The sequence below is a fragment of the Ursus americanus genome, chromosome 3 (assembly GCF_024610735.1).
Source record: "Ursus americanus isolate L20-20 chromosome 3, mUrsAme1.1.p, whole genome shotgun sequence".
In the NCBI taxonomy this organism is placed as follows: Eukaryota; Metazoa; Chordata; class Mammalia; order Carnivora; family Ursidae; genus Ursus; species Ursus americanus.
Genome location: NC_142129.1, coordinates 27,940,448 through 27,958,485, shown reverse-complemented (window position 1 = coordinate 27,958,485; position 18,038 = coordinate 27,940,448). Strand labels below are relative to the sequence as shown.

The window sequence follows — 18,038 nt, the reverse complement described above, 5'->3', positions numbered from 1 at the left end:
TGGACTTGAGTTCATCGTCCATCTTTAATTATTTGGCTTAATGTACCATTAAGATGCCCAGATGTGACAGTGAAAAGAGAGTGGTTATTTGATGCATGAAAAGTACAAGAACAAAATAATGCATGTCAAGATGTTATTCCCCTGGAGAAGAGCCTTAACAGTAGAACCTTTTGACTAAAAAGTCAAAAACTGAATTTAAAGTCACAGAAAAACTATGGAAGAGACCAGAGCAACTCTGCAAAGAAGTGTAACAAGTGAGAATATTTGGCTTAATGATTATTAAAGCTGTGTTTGAAAATGTTTCTGTAATTACTACATCATTTGTTATTAATCATTTATAGACTCAAATGAAATATAAAAATTTTTAAATGATTTAAATTAGCATACAAAGGATGGCATGAATACTAAGGTATTTAGATAAAGAAAGCTGGCTTGATGACTTACTCTTTGTTATCAATCTACAACAGAAAATAGCCCTGTTATCCTTCTGGACCATTAAGAACAACCCTAGGAAGTGAAGGTTCATCGTTTTGGTGTTCTGGAGTCCTAGTGATGCCTATTTGATTTCGCAGTACTTTTCCCATTTTTACAGAACATGTAAGTTAAATAATAAGTTAAAATAAATTTTACTGAAGAAGTTTTGGAGAATTTTCTTATGTGTTCTTGAGATTCCCAGATATACCCCAATGCTTGGCAAATTCAGGACTGAAAACCCAGGCAACATTTACTCTAGATCTATGTGGAAAAATTACAGAGCTGATTCTATGGCTACTAATACAGATGATTTTTATTCAATTAGGAATTCATTAATGAAGTAAACCATGATACGGAAACAATGTGTCTCAATTTTATATCTTATTAAGGCTATTAATTGATAATCAGATTATTTTTCAACAAAACTTACAAAGCTGAGCATCTGCATGGAGAGTCCCTCCTTTGGGGTTCAGTTTCTGGGTCTGAATCGCAGGAATGGGTTTGTATGACTGACCTGTGGCCCTATACATGGCCTGAACCCATAATATTCTATCCTGTTCATCATCACTGGCAAATATCACAGTGTCTCCTTCTTTAACTGCATTAAAGAACATCTGACCACCCTGAAGGCCTGTGGAAGAAGAAAGACGTCATTAAAAACTTACATAATTGGCAGATTTCAAGCTCATGCGCTAAACAGTCACAAGGAAGAGAGTAGCTCAATGCTGTGAATAAGAGAAAGGTTTAAACTTCTGTATCACTTTAAAAATTAAAAACAGCTTAAGGAAATGAACAGTTCAGGACACAGTAACATTCTGCAAGCCATACAAACCTCCTCCATAGTAATATATAGACAGTCTGCAAGCTCATGTCAGAGAAGAAAATCTTCTCTTTTGGCACATTTCTTATTCTACGTGCAGGAAAAATATGTGGTGATTTTAGGAGAAAAGAAATATAGGTAGGGCAAAAGTGATACTTGTATCTGTATGGTATTTTATCTTTTGCAAAATTCTTTCACAAAGAAGATATTTTGCTGTGACCAATTAGTGAATTCGATCACAGAGTCCTACTTTTACTGTCTCCATATTAAATTCTTAATCTCTGTATTTATTAAATCTACATATTTCTCAGTATTGCTTTATTAATTTCATTAATCTCCACCTATTCATTAATTCATTCCCTCACCAATGTTAGATACCAAACATCTAGTACATACCTAGTATTAATATGGAAATAGGGAGAGAATTTAAGAATGTGATATTGGGAAGAAAATTGGTAGAATATACAAAAGTTCATTTGCCACTCCATTCCCTATTTCTGTCTCTTGTACCTTTTGGTTTCCAGTAAAGAAGTTCATATAAACATTGCTGATATCTCTCATATAATTTTTCTATTACGTAACTTTCACATATTGTATCCTTGTCCTAAAGAAAACAGAAATGATGAGTTATGGCTAAAGCTAAGTAGCCCTCAGAAAGATATACTTTCAATCTCATGAAGTCTTATTTAGGTACATAAGTGAAATATGTCCCCTATTCATTCAATGGAGTTTGAAACCTAGAACAGAGACAGGATATTTATGAGAATTTCACCCATACATGAATGGCAGAGAAAGTGATACAATTTAGAATTACCTGGGTGGGGATCTGTATAATCCACAGTGTATCCTTCGAGCTGCATTAGTTCCTGTGGTTCAGACTTTTTTTCTCTATAACTGCACATAGCAAATGTATATTGGCTAACCTGCACAAGAAAAAGTTTGCAGATTGCTTGCATTCAATTTTTTTATCACAAGAGTCTTTGCCAAATTTTAAAAATAACACGATTTGCTCATAAATTATTAAATGTCAGCATTTTTCAAAACCTAGCTCGGAATTAAAGCACCTTTCGTCTATCCGCTTGCAGTTAGGCCTTCCATGCCCATGATCCAGCATTTCCCAAACCAACGATCTGCTGGCCAAGATTCTATGAGATATTAATAGAAGACCATAAAAAAGCATTCATGTTAAAAATAAATTTGAGAATTACTGGGTTAAATAAAGATGAACAGGCTTCTTCTACTGCATGTTTTCTTATGACCTTTAATAGGCTAACATACTTTGTGAATCTCAGAGAGTAAGACATAATAGGAGCATTCTCAAACTGACGTGATCATGGAACTACATTTTTATTTTTTGAGAGAGAGCGAGCGCGTGCACGCATGTTCGAGAGGGCAAGATGGGGGTGGGGGCAGAGGGAGAGACAGAATCTTAAGTACGCGCCAGGCTCAGTGCAGAGTCCACGTGGCGCTCTATCTCAGGACCTTGAGATCAGGACCTGAGCTGAAATCAAGAGTCCAACGCTTAATCGACTGAGCCACCCAGGCGCCCCATGGAACTACATTTTAAAACATGTTTAAGCCTTTAACTCAACCAAGAAAAAAAAAAGATTTTAATGAAAGTTGACAATTTACTGGCCCACGTAACCAAACCCACAGGAAGGTCCAGAGTGGAGTGTTTTAGGCAGCCAGTGACTTAACATGGCCAAGATCCGCTGCCTCCCCATTCTACTTCTCTTCAGAAACTGGCTTCATTTTCTGGTGCTGCAGACTGACTGAGCTGGAACCACAGCTGCGAACAGCTCTCAGCCACCTCCCTGACTGTCCCACCCTGAGTCATAAGGCCGTATTTGCACCAATCACCGTGGCTAAGGGGTAAAAGTAACGTTAGCCCAATTTGGGTCAAGAGCTTACATCTGTGGCCAAGAATATCATCTGCTATAATAGGTGGGCTCTGAGAAGTTCCCCCAAAATAGAGAGAGGAGGTGCTGTTCCCAGCAGGACATAAGAATGTTTGGTGGATTAATACTAAATTGAAAAATATCTTACAACACAGGATCCATGGAAAACAGTTTCAGGTAATGTGAATTATGCCCCCTTTCCACTTTTAAATACAGTTGAAACTAAGGAAACATAAAAATAGCTTTTAATAGGCAAAGATTAAAGAGGACTCAAAGGGGGAGCTAATCATGAAAGAAAAAAAATTACACGGACTACGTTAAAATTAAGAAATTCTCCTCACTAAAGGATAACACGCAGGAAGTAAAAAGGCAAAGCCACAAACTAAGAGAAGATGTATGCAAAATATATATTCGGCAAAGAACCAGTATCTACCCACGTGGAGGGGACAGAGAAGAGCAGCAACTGACGTTACCTGGAGAAGACGCGATTCTGCTTTGGGACGGCAGTGTCAGCCCCTGCCGGAGTCGCCAGCCTGCTGCAAACTTAGATCCTGTAAGCCTTCCCGTGTAACACACAATCCCTTTGATGCAGCAAAGGGTTTTTCAAAAAATATGAATTTTGTTTAAAAAAATTTTAAGTAATTTCTGCATTGATCACGGGGCTCAAGCTCACAGCTCCGACATCGAGTTGCATGCTCTACCGAGCCAGCCAGGTGCCCCTGAATTATATTTTAATGAGGAAAAAGAGCACAGCTATTTCCATTTAAAAAAATACGTAAAACCTTGTTGAAGGGACTACTGGCGCAAATAACCTGAAACACCTGTGGCTCCTGTACTCCGAAGTTCTCCTTTTCTTCCCTTCATAGACAGTCGATGACTTTACTTTTTCACCTGCCTATGCCCAAGGCTTACAGATGAAACCAGGCCGTGGCTCCTAGGGGGTCTGTCACTAAAGGCAGCTTCAGTTTCCTTGTGTAAAAAGGTATGATTGTGGGGGGTTTGGGAGTGCTGTGGTGGTGGGTGGTAAACAATGACATTATATTTCCATTTATTTGTTCTAAAAAGCTCATTCTCTTACTTAGGGGCGATAACTTAGTCCCAAGTTCCACTATTCTTCCATAAAGTGATTTAATGTAGTGTTGTCTTAAAAATAGAAAATATTTCAATCATGAACAAAAGTACAATAATATACTAACATGTCTATACCCATCATCCAGCTTTCTTTAATCATAACTTTTTTCTGTTTTAAAGATTTGAGAAAGAGCGTGCGTGTGGGGAAGAGGGGCAGAGGAAGAGAGCAATTTAAGCAAACTCCAGACAGAGGGTGGAGCCTGACACAAGGCTCGATCTCAGGACTCTGAGATCATGACCTGAGCTGAAACCAGGAGTTGGATGCTTAACCAATTGAACCACCCAGGTGCCCCTGAATCATAACTTCTTGTATATATATGCTTCAGGATTTTTTGTATAGTTTTATCTACTCAAACACATTTTCTTTTCTCTCTCCATAGAGGTAATTACCATGCTGAATTCTGTATTACTTCCATGCATGTTTTAAAAGTTTTATTACATACAATATTTTTGGTTCCTAGACCCAGTTCCAACCTGTTGGGTATGTAGGCAGGATGGTTTCCACACCTATAACTAACAATGCTCTGGACCCCAGCTGGGTGTCCCACAATACACTCAATTCTAACTCTATTCCAAGAGAGCACACAGAATTAGAATTTCATAGGTTAAGGGTTCAGTGCTACAAGATGCCCCCACCCCCAACCCCCCTTCAGATGCCAATCATAACCTCAGGCTGTAATCTATAGATTGGAGGTTCCTATCCACCCTTTCCTTGTACTTCAGATGCTAGTCCAAATTATTACTTGTATTTCTGATGGGCTACAGATTAGGAGTTCCCATAACCTCCTCCCTAAATCATCTGTTCACCAACCTGGAAACTCCCAATCCCCTTCTTCTGGGTTTTCATAGAAGCTTCATTACACTGGCATGACTAATGAAATCATTGCCCATTAGCGATTTATTCAATGTCCAGCCCCTCTCCCCTCCCCTCTGGGTGGGTGTGGGGTAGGTAGGAGTGAAAGTTCCAACTCTAATCACACACCTAGTCCTCTAGGCAAGCAGCTGCCCATCCTTAGGTGGGTTCTACAAGTCACCATTAACATAACAAAAGACACTTTTTATCACTCATTAGGAAAAGTACAAGGGTTCTGTGTTAGAATGGGGATGAAGACCAAATATATAAATCACAATTACCATGTAAGTAAATTGATAGAGTATTTCTTCACACATTTTTAAACTTTGTATCAATGAATCAGACACATTTCTTCTGCAACTCCACCCCCCAAAAGTTCAACATATTTAACCATATCGATACATATACTGTGAACTGAATTGTGACACTTTACGCATGCAGTGCTCTAGTGATGGCCTTCAGTTTCTTACATTAGTTGCTCTTAAAAATAATGCCTAACGTCATTCTTGCACACGTGTGAGCTATCTGAAGGGCTACACCAGGGGGTGGAACTGCTAGGTTGTAGGGCATGTGTATTTTCTTCATCCTTACTAGATATTGCAAAACTACTTTCCAATTCATACATACACCAGTGGTACATGAGAGCTCCTGATACTACACGTTTGCCGAACTTGGTATTTTCAGTCTTTTTATATTTTACCAATTTTGATGAATGCGAAGTGGTATCTCACTAGTACCTGAATTTATAATTCTCATTACTAATAGAGCTGAGCATGTCCTCATTTTATTAGCCACTTGGGATTTCTTTTTCTGTGGGTTTCTTTATTAAACAAGTTTGCTCATTTTCTAATGTATCATTCAAATCCTTTTTCCAGAATCAGTTTTGCTAAAGGTTTATTGCCTTTTTTGAGCGCTTGCAAAGAATATCTTTACACTTTGTTACTCTTTGTTTTTATTCCTTAATTTCTGTGATCTTTTTTATTTCTCCCTTCTTTTTTGGAGGGGTTAACTTTATTCTTTCATGAACATTTTCATTCATCTCTTTAGCTTATTCATTTTCAGTTACTCGTTATACAAGTTTAATAAACTTAAATGCGTGTATATTTAGATTCTAAATTTACCTTTGCTTCATCTCGCAAGTCTATATAGCATTTTCATTCGTTCAGTTCTAAATATTTCTTACGTTCATTAGTTCTTTTCTACACATAAGCCATTTACAAGCATGTTTTTAAATCTGGATCTGCAGTTACACTTTTCTTACTGAGTTTTAAAGTAATTCCATTGTGACCAGAATGATTCAGAATTTTGGTCTTTTTTGAGACCTGCTCTGTTACCTAAGGCATGGCCAACTGTTAAAAGAATGCTTAAAAAGAATGCATCTTTTGCAACTATTGTTCAGTGATTATATCCATTATATCAAATTTACTAATTGTGTAGAAAAATATTCCACACAGTTTTCTAATATTTCTTCCGTTGTGTCAATTACTGAGAGGTATGTTAAAATTTCCTACCAATGCTGTCTGTGAATTCTTCATACGACTCCCTCGAATGTTGCTTTATATTTTTTTGAAGACAAATAATCTTACACATATATACCTTTGTTATACCTTCTATGTCTATTGCATATTGCTGGTAAATGGCTTCATTTATATTTATGTAGGTTTTTTTTTTTAATCCCTAAAAGGTTTTTTTTTGCCTTGAAGTTTATTTTGTTGGATATTCACAAAGCTATACAACCTTTCTTTTGGTTAGTATATGCCTGAAAATGTTTTCATCTTTTAATCTCATTTACACTGTGTTCTATTTTAAACTTCTATTAACAATATATAGTCGGATTTTTTAAGTCTCCAAAAATCTAATCTTCTAACAGGCAAGCCAAGATCATTTATATTTGTTATATTTTGTGATATATTTGGAATTATTTCTATTATCTAACTGTGCTCATTGACATGTCTACTTTTCTCCTATTCCCTGTTGCTATTAAACATTAACAAAATCTCCTCTTTCCTCTGACAGTGTGGAAACTATAATTCCGTTTTTATTTTTTTTTAGTCATTTTTCTCTTCAATCCTATTGTGTTTTTAACTCATCCCTTCTGAATACGGAGAACGTTGAGTGCTGTATTATTACCTCCCATCTTACAAATCAGGGCTCATTTTGTTAGTTGTGATTTGTTTTAGTAATATTTAGTGTGTTAACATTTAGTAAGAGAAAATATTCAAATACATTATCTGATACAGTCAATATTTATAGTGGCCGTTTTCTTTACCCATTTTTTTTTTAAAGATTTTATTTATTTATTTGACAGAGATAGAGACAGCCAGTGAGAGAGGGAACACAAGCAGGGGGAGTGGGAGAGGAAGAAGCAGGCTCATAGCGGAGGAGCCTGATGTGGGGCTCGATCCCATAACGCCGGGATCATGCCCTGAGCTGAAGGCAGACGCTTAACTGCTGTGCCACCCAGGCGCCCCTCTTTACCCATTTTTTGGCCACTGTTTCTTCAATCACACTCTATCATTGAATTCATCTTCCTTCTTTAGTGAAAGCTTTTTGAGTATTTTAAAATAAGTTTTTAAAAATTTATTATGTTAGTCACCATACAGTACATCCTTAGTTTTTGATGTAAAGTTCCATGATCGTTTGCGTATAACACCCAGTGCTCCATGCAATACGTGCCCTCCTTAATACCCATCACCGGCCTATCCCACTCCCCCACCCCTCTCCCCTCTGAAGCCCTCAGTTTGTTTCCCAGAGTCCATAGTCTCTCATGGTTCATTCCCCCTTCTGTTTACCCCCCCTTCATTCTTCCCTTCCTTCTCCTACCGATTTCCCTATTGATGTTCCATAAATGAGTGAAACCATATGATAATTGTTTTTCTCTGTTTGACTTATTTCACTTAGCATAATCTCCTCCAGTCCCGTCCATGTTGCTGCAAATGCTGGGTAATCGTTCTTTCTGATGGCTAATATTCCATTGTATATCAATCCTACCTTATGAATGACAGTTTAGTTGGTTATATCGTGTTCTAGGCTAGTAATCCTTCAGCACTTTGACAATATTATTCCATTGTCAGAAAGCTTATACATCCATGTTGAAAAGTGCAATGAAAGTCCAATTGTGGTCCCCTTGTAGTTAATTTTGGTCTTTTCTCTCTGGTTTCTCTTAAATGTTCTCTTTATCTTTGTTATCCTGTGTTTTGATTTTTAATTTTAAAAAAATTAAGTAAACTCCACCCCACAATGTGGGGCTCACCTTCAACCCTGAAATTGAGAATCACAAGCTCTACCGGCAAAGGCAATCAGGCACCCCTGTTATCCTGTTGTTTTACTGTAAAATTCAGGGGAATTTTAATGTTTATCCTGATTGATAGCTGCAGTATTTCTTGCATCTGAGAATTCATGACTTTTATCAATTTTAGAATCTTATTCATTATCTCTCCAAATATTGTCCTTTTCCCTTTATCCTTTCTGCAAATTCTGTCAGAAGTATCTTGGAACTGCAGATTCTTTCCTATCTTTTAAGCTCTTTGCATATTTAATGCTTCTTCATTTCTCTAGGCTGAGTACTGAGTAATTTCTTAAGATTATAATATTCTATCATTAATTACATCACTTTCTCTTTAGATGTGTCTAACTTATTGTCTAACCTGTCCAATAAGGGTGTAATTTCAATGACTGTTTCTAATTTTTACTAGTAGCTCTACCTAGCCCCATTCCAAACCTGCTTGTTCATTTTTCATAGTATTGTGTTTTGTTTTCTTGTTCTTTTGAATCAGTCTATAAATTTCATCACTGTAAATGCAGTTATTTTATAGTTTATATACATGACAATTATTACTGAAATTCTTGGGCATGTAAATAATTCGTTTACTGTTTTGTAATTTTTAATTATGAGCTCATATCCAGCACTGGTTCATCTGCGGATATTTTTATAAAACCCATGTTAAAGGTTCGTATCTCCAGAAACAATTTTTTAAAAATGTTGGATGCCTCAGTACATCATCAATCCAGAAGTACTTTTTACATTAATCTCTTAACTCGGGCGTTTCCCCTATATTTGTATAAAATAAATTAGAACTTCAACATTCTCTGAGTATAGGTTAATAGTTACAAATTCTCAGGAGTCATTTTTACCTCATATTCAGAGCTGAAGGCCAAATATAAATTTACCAGCCTCGGGGGCAGGTTTTCTTCTAGTCCACATTTCACGGAGATCTAGCTCTGTTTAAGCTTTTTATGAGAAGATCTCTTACCCCAATTCCCACTTTGAGAATGCCTCAGGATACGTTTTCTTCCTCTGAGTGAATAATAAAATCCCTACACACCAACATCAACACCTTGTCCCCATACTCCAGCCCCAATACAGCTACGATGTCAATGTACAAGCTTCACTATTTGGTCCCCGAGGTTTTCCTTCTTGCAGGAGGGCTAGTAGAGCTATGCATTTAAAAAGATGTGTATTATATCTTACCCAGCATTTCTAGGTGTTTTCCACAAAAGAATTCTTAGCATTACCTTAGGACTAACCAAGACCACCAGTTCAAACCCTTTGGCTAATCCGTTAATTTTCTTTTAATTTTTTTAATGGAGATTCTGAATAACAGGTCTAACTTTCATATGTATGAGAAAAACCATACATCTTCACTACATTTCACTGCATTCCAGGAAAAAAAAATCTATGATGGGGTTAGTATATGAAACCAAAATATGGTCAAATTTGTCTTATAGTTAAAATATAATTATTAGACTTCAGGAGACTACTACCAAGTAATACTTTTCTGACCAATATTAACAAAGTAGAAACTATATTGAGCCAATAATTCATATGTTTCCTGTTCCGTTCTTTCATTTGGAAGAATCTTAAAAGCCTGGCTGAAAGAAAGTCTCCTAACACATCACCACACGGACAATCTGGAATCTCTGGGAGAAAGATGACTAACACAGAAAGGTCTGCCTTCCCTGCACGGCTTGCAAAAATCTCCCTCACATATTAGTTGGAATTTATAGCTACCACTGTGTTTGGTCTCCAGACAGGCTCTCCAACAAGACTCACCCACTTTTATTCATTTTTCCACCTGAACTCCCAAGCAGGAATATATCACCTTCACCTTTAAAATCACATGATTTATATTTCCTAATCTATAAACCCTACTCCTCCTTCCAGGACCCTTGTAAACTTGTCCCCTTGACACGTTTCTAACTGCATTTACTAGTGTGTGTTGTTTTTGACTCACCAGCTCCCACAGTATCTGGCATATAGTCCCTGCCTTTTAATTTCTCCATGAAATTAAATTTATTTCAATGCAATAAAATATTCAGCCACATTCAAAAATCTATTTGATAGATCACTTACCCGTTTAAAAAAAAATACTAACAGTCTAGCAGTCCAAATCACCCAACTTGTACTCTTTGATGAATCTTCCTCCACTTACAAGTAGTATTTGATTTTTTTAAAATGTCAAACACTCTAATTTAAATGTTTAGGAAACAAAGAACATGAGGTTAAATTCATTCCCTTATCTAACTAGGCTGTCTTCAGCATCCATTTTGTGATGGACCCAGATCTAAAAGTCCTGGAAGAACCAGGTCTTATTCTTATACTGGTAACGATGATGTGATCACAGTCATAAGAAACTCATTAAAATGCTAAGATAATTCTGGAGAGAAAAAAAATCAAAAAATAATTGGGAAACAAGTGATTAGGGAGTGATTATATTAAAAAGAAAGTCCTACCTTCTCAAAAACATCTGATGCACTTAAATGAGAGCCTCCTGTATTTTATATGTTTTTACTTTGAGAGAAAGGCAAAGCCAAAATATTAGAAAGTATTGCAAATTGAAAACTGACCAGGAAAAATAATAAGCAGCTTTGGAATTGTAATGGAACTTAATAAACTGTATAATTTCATTCTTATATATATATAATTTCATTCATATATATATGATACATATTATGTAATAGCATAGATGGGATTGGATTCCACAACAGTACAGGTTTACTTTCTGATAGTACTGTCTTCACACTCTACAAGGTATTTACTTAATCAGTAAAAATTAACTAATGAAATATTACGTTTGATAGAATTATAGATTTTGTGTGGTGAGGATCTTAAGAGAATACATGTGGAAACTGGAGACTATGATATCTAGGGGACTCAAGTCTCACTAAATCACAGGTAGTTAAACCCAGGGCTAAGCTTCAATGAAAAGAAAACATTAAGATTATTCTCTAGAACATAGTGGTATTGAGGGAGCCGGGTTCTGGGCCCTTGGGATCATGATCTCAACTCCAGGGTTCACAGATGAGGAAACTGACTTTCCCAAGGTCACCTAGGAGGAAATCATCGTCTTAAGTCTAGAAACACAAGTCTCCTCAAATCTAGTTAGGTATTCCTTCAAATATACCATATTACTTTGTGATTCACATTTTGAAATTTACACTGCTTTCCCAAATAAGCCAATTACCTCTTATTTTCTGACAAAGTTATTAAAGACAGCTATAAGATATATAGTTATCTGTAAGAAACTATAATCAAAGACTATTAAGACTACTTTGGATATGGGAGAGAAAGGAAAGTGAATAGCAAGTAATCTGAGGCATTATTCCTTAATTTTCTCCTCTCAGATACATATTCAATAAATCATTGTTTTATAGTAATTGTTGATTATATTTTCAATGAATGTAAAATTATCATCCTTTGATGTGTTTAATACTGCTCTTAAATTTTCCTTGGTCTGAGTATTGTCACGCTACTTTCTCTCCATATTCTTTCCGTTTGTGGTGTAGTTCTTAAAATCACCACACATATGGATTTTGTTGTTTAATCCCATTCTGAGAATCAGACTCCTAATATATATATTTAATACATGTATAGTAAGAACATACACATATATACGTTGCTGTCTTCTGTTTTAGGTTTATATGTATATTTTTATTATGTTCAGTTAGCCACCATCATTAGTTTTTGGTGTAGTGTCAAAAATGTTTTAGGGTTACAAAAGTTTTCTCAGCATCCCATTTTTGTTCTATACTAGTTACTTTAAAACTTTTCAAGGCCAGAGCTAACCCCATATTTTCTCTATTAAAAAACAAAATCATTTTTGACTGCTTCTTATATAACTTGAGGAGTACAGCCTGTTTTTATCACTCCATTAACTTTGACAAAAATCTGGAAATTAGGTTTCCCATTTTGTTATAATTACTTCATGCGGCGCCTGGGTGGCTCAGTCAGTTGAGCATCTGACTCTTGATTATGGCTCAGGTCATGATCTTATAGGGTCCTGAGACTGAGTCCTCCGTCAGGCTCTGTGCTCAGCGAGGAGTCCGCTTGGGATTCTCTTTCTTCCTCTCCCTCTGCCACCTGCCCCCCACCGCTCTCCAAAATAAATAAATCTTTTAAAAAAATTACTTCATATGTCTATAATGTGTTCAGGAATCATTTTTCATGTTTATGTTTGACTCAAGATATTTTATAATAGTAATAGAGATTTAGCTCTACTATCATTTTTCTTTCGTATTTTAAGTTTCATATTTCTGAGAAACTATACTCATTCATCTCAAATACCAGGAGTTTTGCTTTAAATATTTTCAGGAAGGTGACTTACAGAACATAGATGTATACTAAATTCTCAAGTCACACAATGTCCCATCAATTCTCTGTAGATCTAATTCTACCGCCTTCTGTAGTTGAGTGTTAAGATGTAGAAGGCAACACACATTTTTTCCCAAGATTTTACTGGAGAGAGAGAGCATGAACGGGGGAGGGGCAAGGGAGAGGGAGAAGCAGACTTCCCGCTGAGCAGGGAGCTCCACGCAGGGCTCTATCCCAGGACCCCGGGATCAGGACCTGAGCCAGAGGCAGACGCTTAACCAACTGAGCCACCCACACAGCCCAACACACGTATTTTTAATTGAAAAAAATATTTTATAAGAAATGTTTGAAGATAACTTCTCACTAAATTTCCTGAAATGTGTAAGTCTGTTATCTGCAGACCAATTTCTTTTAAATATCAGAAAATGTTCCTTTTATTGTTTTTACTTTCACTGTTGCTTTTATTACTACTTCTGTTTTATCTGTTCTCTTCCCATTAGATAAGCAGATTTTTGTTTTTTTAAATCATATTGGGTATTCCCTTTCTTTAATATTTACCACTGTGGGTAGAGTTTTCAAATTTAGAGCTTCTCCTGTCTTCTGTGTTACTGACCTCATTCTGTGTAATGTTCATTCTGTACATTATTGCCTAAAATGTGGGCAACCATTTGTTTTTTGTTTTACTGCCTTATTTCTGTCAGATATTTTCTATTAATCTCAGCCAACTCTCATTTTCACAAACTTTTCAAGAGTCCACGTTTCTTATAAATTAAGCAAAATCAGTTTTCATATTATAGAATCCCTTCATAGGTCTCCATTACTTTCCCCCTCTCCCTACCACCTCACATCTTATCTACCCTCGAAACAACAGTGATCTTTCCAGGTCTGATTTCGCCAAATGACAGGAAATTCTCCTTGATTCCCCTTCATCTCCCACTAGAGAACTGACAGGATTTACTTCCTCAATCTCAAGCTGGAGAAAGAGTAGAAACAAACAGCTCTCTGTAACCCAACTTTCATTTTCTAACAGGCATTTATGTAGTGAGGTTTGGATAGGAATTCTTCCAGATCCAACAGTATGGTTCTCTACATTCAGAGGCGAAACAAAATATTTGAATATTAGATGGTTTTTACATTTTTTGCTTTTGGCACAATTCTAGAAGGAACTCATTTAGTTATAGGATGACAGAATATAAGAAATATTCTTTATGCTATATCACTGTGTGTTTGGGTCATCTAACTTAGGAACTTAAAACACACACACACACACACACACACACACACACACACACACACCAACGCCAGTTGAGAAAATGAGTGGTGCTATGACAAATCGGTTTCCATCTTCCTTACTTAGGTGAGCCAGGCTTCTGCATGCTTACATCTCTAAACAATGCTGTAAACAAGGAATTGATCTGAAACCTTTTCTCATTTTAGAAAAATTACTCATTTACAGAAAAATTGGGAAGGGAAGCCACCAGCTCGTGAAGAAGGGCAATTCCAATAAAATTTAACTTTTCCATGTTTAATAATTGTTCAGGTTTTGTCATGTACCTATACACTTTTATCAGTTGTCTGCTAGTCATGATTGCAAATGTACATCAATATAAAATAATTCTTAATACATAAAGCCTTTTGTTTATAAGAGTTTGTTTTCTCCTTTTTCTAGTCTTATTTTTATTCAATCCAGGTAGTTTAACTTGGTTTGTTCAAACAGAAGGAGAAGGGGAAATAACTCTGGGCGTTTAGCAGAAGAAGTAATGACGAAGCTATTTTTAGGGAAAAGGGCTTTCTGTCTTTCCTATGCTATTTTTTATGTCTGTGAGATATCTCTGTTCTCTGCTTAAGTTTGTTTATTTCTGGCATAAACACAAGTTTATTGTCTCCTTGTTCTGGAGGCTAGAAGTTTAAAATCAAGGTTGGTTCCTTCTGAGGGTTGTGAGGATCTCGAGATCTATCCCTGGTCTCTCCCATCACGTCTAGTGGTTTGCTATCAATTTTTGGCATGGCTTGGCTTCTAGAAGCTTCATCTCCATCTCTGCCTGTATCTTCACATGGTGTTCGTCCTGTCTGCATGACTACTCCCAAGCACCTTCTTATCTAGAAGGACACCAGTCATACTGAATTAGGGGCCCACCCTTTTCTGGTATGACTTCATCCTAATTAGAACACTATTTCCAACTAAGGTCATATTCTAAGGTACTGGCAGTTAGGACTTCATAGGAATTTTTTTTTTAATTATTCTAACTTCGTACACTGCTTTTTAATTGCAGAGAAGCATGATAAAGCGATCGAGGATTCTGAAACATAATAACTTATTTCCTAAGAGTAAAATTCTGTTGCGGAAGAGCCAGGGAAGTAAGAATTCAAGGAGAAAAAGTTAATAAAATACAATTTTCAATGGTTACAGGTAGCTACAGAATCACAGCAGCACTTAGATCCTATTTCGCATGCTTACAATTCATGGTTTTATTTTATACACCGCACCCACTGCGACTATTTAAATTCATGATGAAAGGTTTACAATGACCTGGGGCACCTGGTTGGTTCAGTCAGTTAAGCATCTGGCTCTTGATTCGGGCTCAGGTCATGATCTCGGGGCCCTGAGATTAAGCCCTGTGTAGGGCTTTGTGCTGGGCGTGGAGCCTGCTTAAGAATCCCCCCTCCCCACCCCCGGGTGCCTGGGTGGCTTAGTTGGTTAAGTGTCTGCCTTCGGCTCAGGTCATGGTCCCAGGGTCCTGGGATCGAGTCCCACATCGGGGTCTCCCTGCTCAGTGCGGAGCCTGCTTCTGCCTCTCCCTGCCGCCGTTCCCCCTGCACTGCGTGCTGTCAAATAAATAAAATCTTTAAACTAAAACAATAATCTCCCTCTCCCCCTGCCTCCCCCCCCGCCCCCCACTCTCTCTTAAAAAAAAAAAAGTTTACAATGACCTGTAAGTTGTACAAAATTATTTTAAGGGACATATTAGCAAAAGAGTTTGAAGACTAGCTAATATAGTCTTTTAGAAAGATATTTGGTCCTTCTTTGATACCTTTTAGCCACCTGGGAGATAGTCTTTCATTGTTTACTAATCAGAAGGGTGAATGACTTCAGTTTCATGTGCATTTATAATTTTCATATCTTCCCCTGTTCTTATGGGTATTCTCTCCTCTCATTCATTCATTCAACAAATATTTATTGAGTATCTACAATGAATATTTCTAGGTCCTAAGCATTACAACAATGTACCCAGAACCAGAAAAAAAAATTAGAAAAATAAAATCAATCTCATACAGAATGGAGAAGACTCTACAAATAAACAATTATCTCAAACAAGTTTGAGTGTGAGTTGCTTTTGAAGAAAAACAAAACAGAGTAAAGAGAATGATACTGAAGGGGATATATTTTCAATAATTGGGCCAGAAAAGGGCTCTCTGAAGATAATTATGTTAAGGTATTTCAAAAGGAAGGGAAGGGGATAAGCCAGGTTTAACAGGAGCCTGCCATTGCAAAAGAGAAGCCCCACTTACTCTTTCCAACTCATCTTGGGTATTGACCTTGGGGAAATCACTCGAACCCTTACATACCTCAGTGTGAGTTCCTGTCAAGCACAGACAAGGAAAATGCGCCCTACAGAGCTTTGAGAGAATCAGGGATAACTGATGGAGAGCACCTGAAATCTGAAGGCCTGTTCCGTAGGAGTCTCCCAGCAAACCACACCCAGCCGTCAGGAAACCATCATCCTCTCGCTCTTCCTGGGGGTTGGAGACCTGCCTTGTTGCTGTAACAGAGTGAAGGCACCTGGCCCATTCGGGGACGGAACTGATTTTGGGGCCATATGCTTCTCTGCTGGGAATGACTTGAGGGCAGCTGACTTTCCTGTCTCGGCTTCTGTGTCCCAGCTTCACTTGGTTCTCTCCCTCCCTCCCTTCCTTTCTCTCTCCCCTGGGTTGTTTCTTTCCCATTGAGTTCACAGACTTGTTGAATAAATACGTAAATGAACAAGAACTGAGGGGAAAAAAAGTGGAGATGCCTCTAAATAGAGTTTTAGATATTATCCCTTTACTTCTAATGGGACATTATCTTGATTATATATTTCAAAGTAGGTTTTTGAAATTGTTACTTTTTAAAAAAAGGATTCATCTCTAAAGATCTCTACATTAATTATGTTCATGTGGTCATGCACTAAAGAACCCACCTCAAATGCTAAAAATTGCTTGCCATTTAAGATCTAGTCTTCAAAATAACCTGTCCAAAGGCTTGTTTTTACACATGCAATGTAACATGCTTAACATCAGTGTTGCTTCTGTAATATAACTTGAAATACAGGTCCAGTTGCTGTTTTATGCTTTTAGTACTATATTTCTAGCTAACTTTAAAAAATTATTTAACATGATGGATATATAAAATTTTTAGTACCCAATTTAAGATCTTTAGAAATATTTAAAAAGCCTTAAAAAAAACCCCCAAAAAACCCTTTACCTTCAAAGGAATCACCTACTTTCTAAAGCCATGGTGAATTAAATGATAAAGTATTAAACACTTGTTTTATTTTGTACTTTTTAAATATTTTACTCTCTCTAAAGTCACTCAACAGACCTGGAATCTGTCACGGATTACTGGGCTGCGGGCTTTAACAATGAGTACAGATGGAAGAGTAACAAAACACCAACGACTAACAAAGCTGTCACTAAGAATTAGGAAACCCAACCCAGGAGACAACTTTTTTTGGGGGAAAAAAAATGTACAGTTTGGCTTTTGAATACATTGGCTCCAGAAGCAACTAACTTCATGAATACCATCCTTCTAACTCACTGGCCCCTGGCTCTAGTTCCAGAAAATGATGCTGCGTTCTACACTTCTTCGGAGTTCTTCAGTATCCCCAAGAGCTCTCACTTTACCCATGTCTTTTGCAAGGTCACGTAAAAGCACATTCCTGCAGAAGACTCTACAATGACCCTGCAGCACAGAGTCTAGTGAATGCTTCTGAACAGCGTTAACACCATATACCTACTGGGTTGCTGGCCAGTGTCCACATTAAGGGTAATTGGGAGAAGCTGCACTCTGAGAGAAGCGTCCCTATCAGCTGGAACGAAGTTAAAATAGGTCATTGAAAGAGAAGCTATGGGACCGGGGGTGGGGGGGAATCACCCTGCTCCCTGGGCTCCCAAGCTGGAGACTGTGCAGACTTCCCTCTGCCTCATCACCACATGACAGGGAATTAGACAGAAACAGGTGGTCTGACCTAGTATTTGTTTTCACTTAGAAGCTTCCTTGTATATTACTGAACA

General features: G+C 37.2%; 1 protein-coding gene across 8 annotated transcripts in view; it reads right to left on the bottom strand.

Annotated features, from left to right (window-relative positions):
• The window catches only part of CADPS2 (calcium dependent secretion activator 2), a 513,174-nt gene that overhangs the window by 149,780 nt on the left and 345,356 nt on the right, over positions 1–18,038 (bottom strand). For all 8 annotated transcript variants that reach the window (XM_087860858.1, XM_087860859.1, XM_087860857.1 and 5 more), the window contains exons 10-11: positions 2,109–2,217; positions 905–1,105 (exon numbers count right to left, since the gene is read on the bottom strand). In XM_087860858.1, the coding sequence (XP_087716984.1) occupies positions 905–1,105; positions 2,109–2,217 (310 nt within the window). The remainder of the gene's footprint in view (positions 1–904; positions 1,106–2,108; positions 2,218–18,038) is intronic.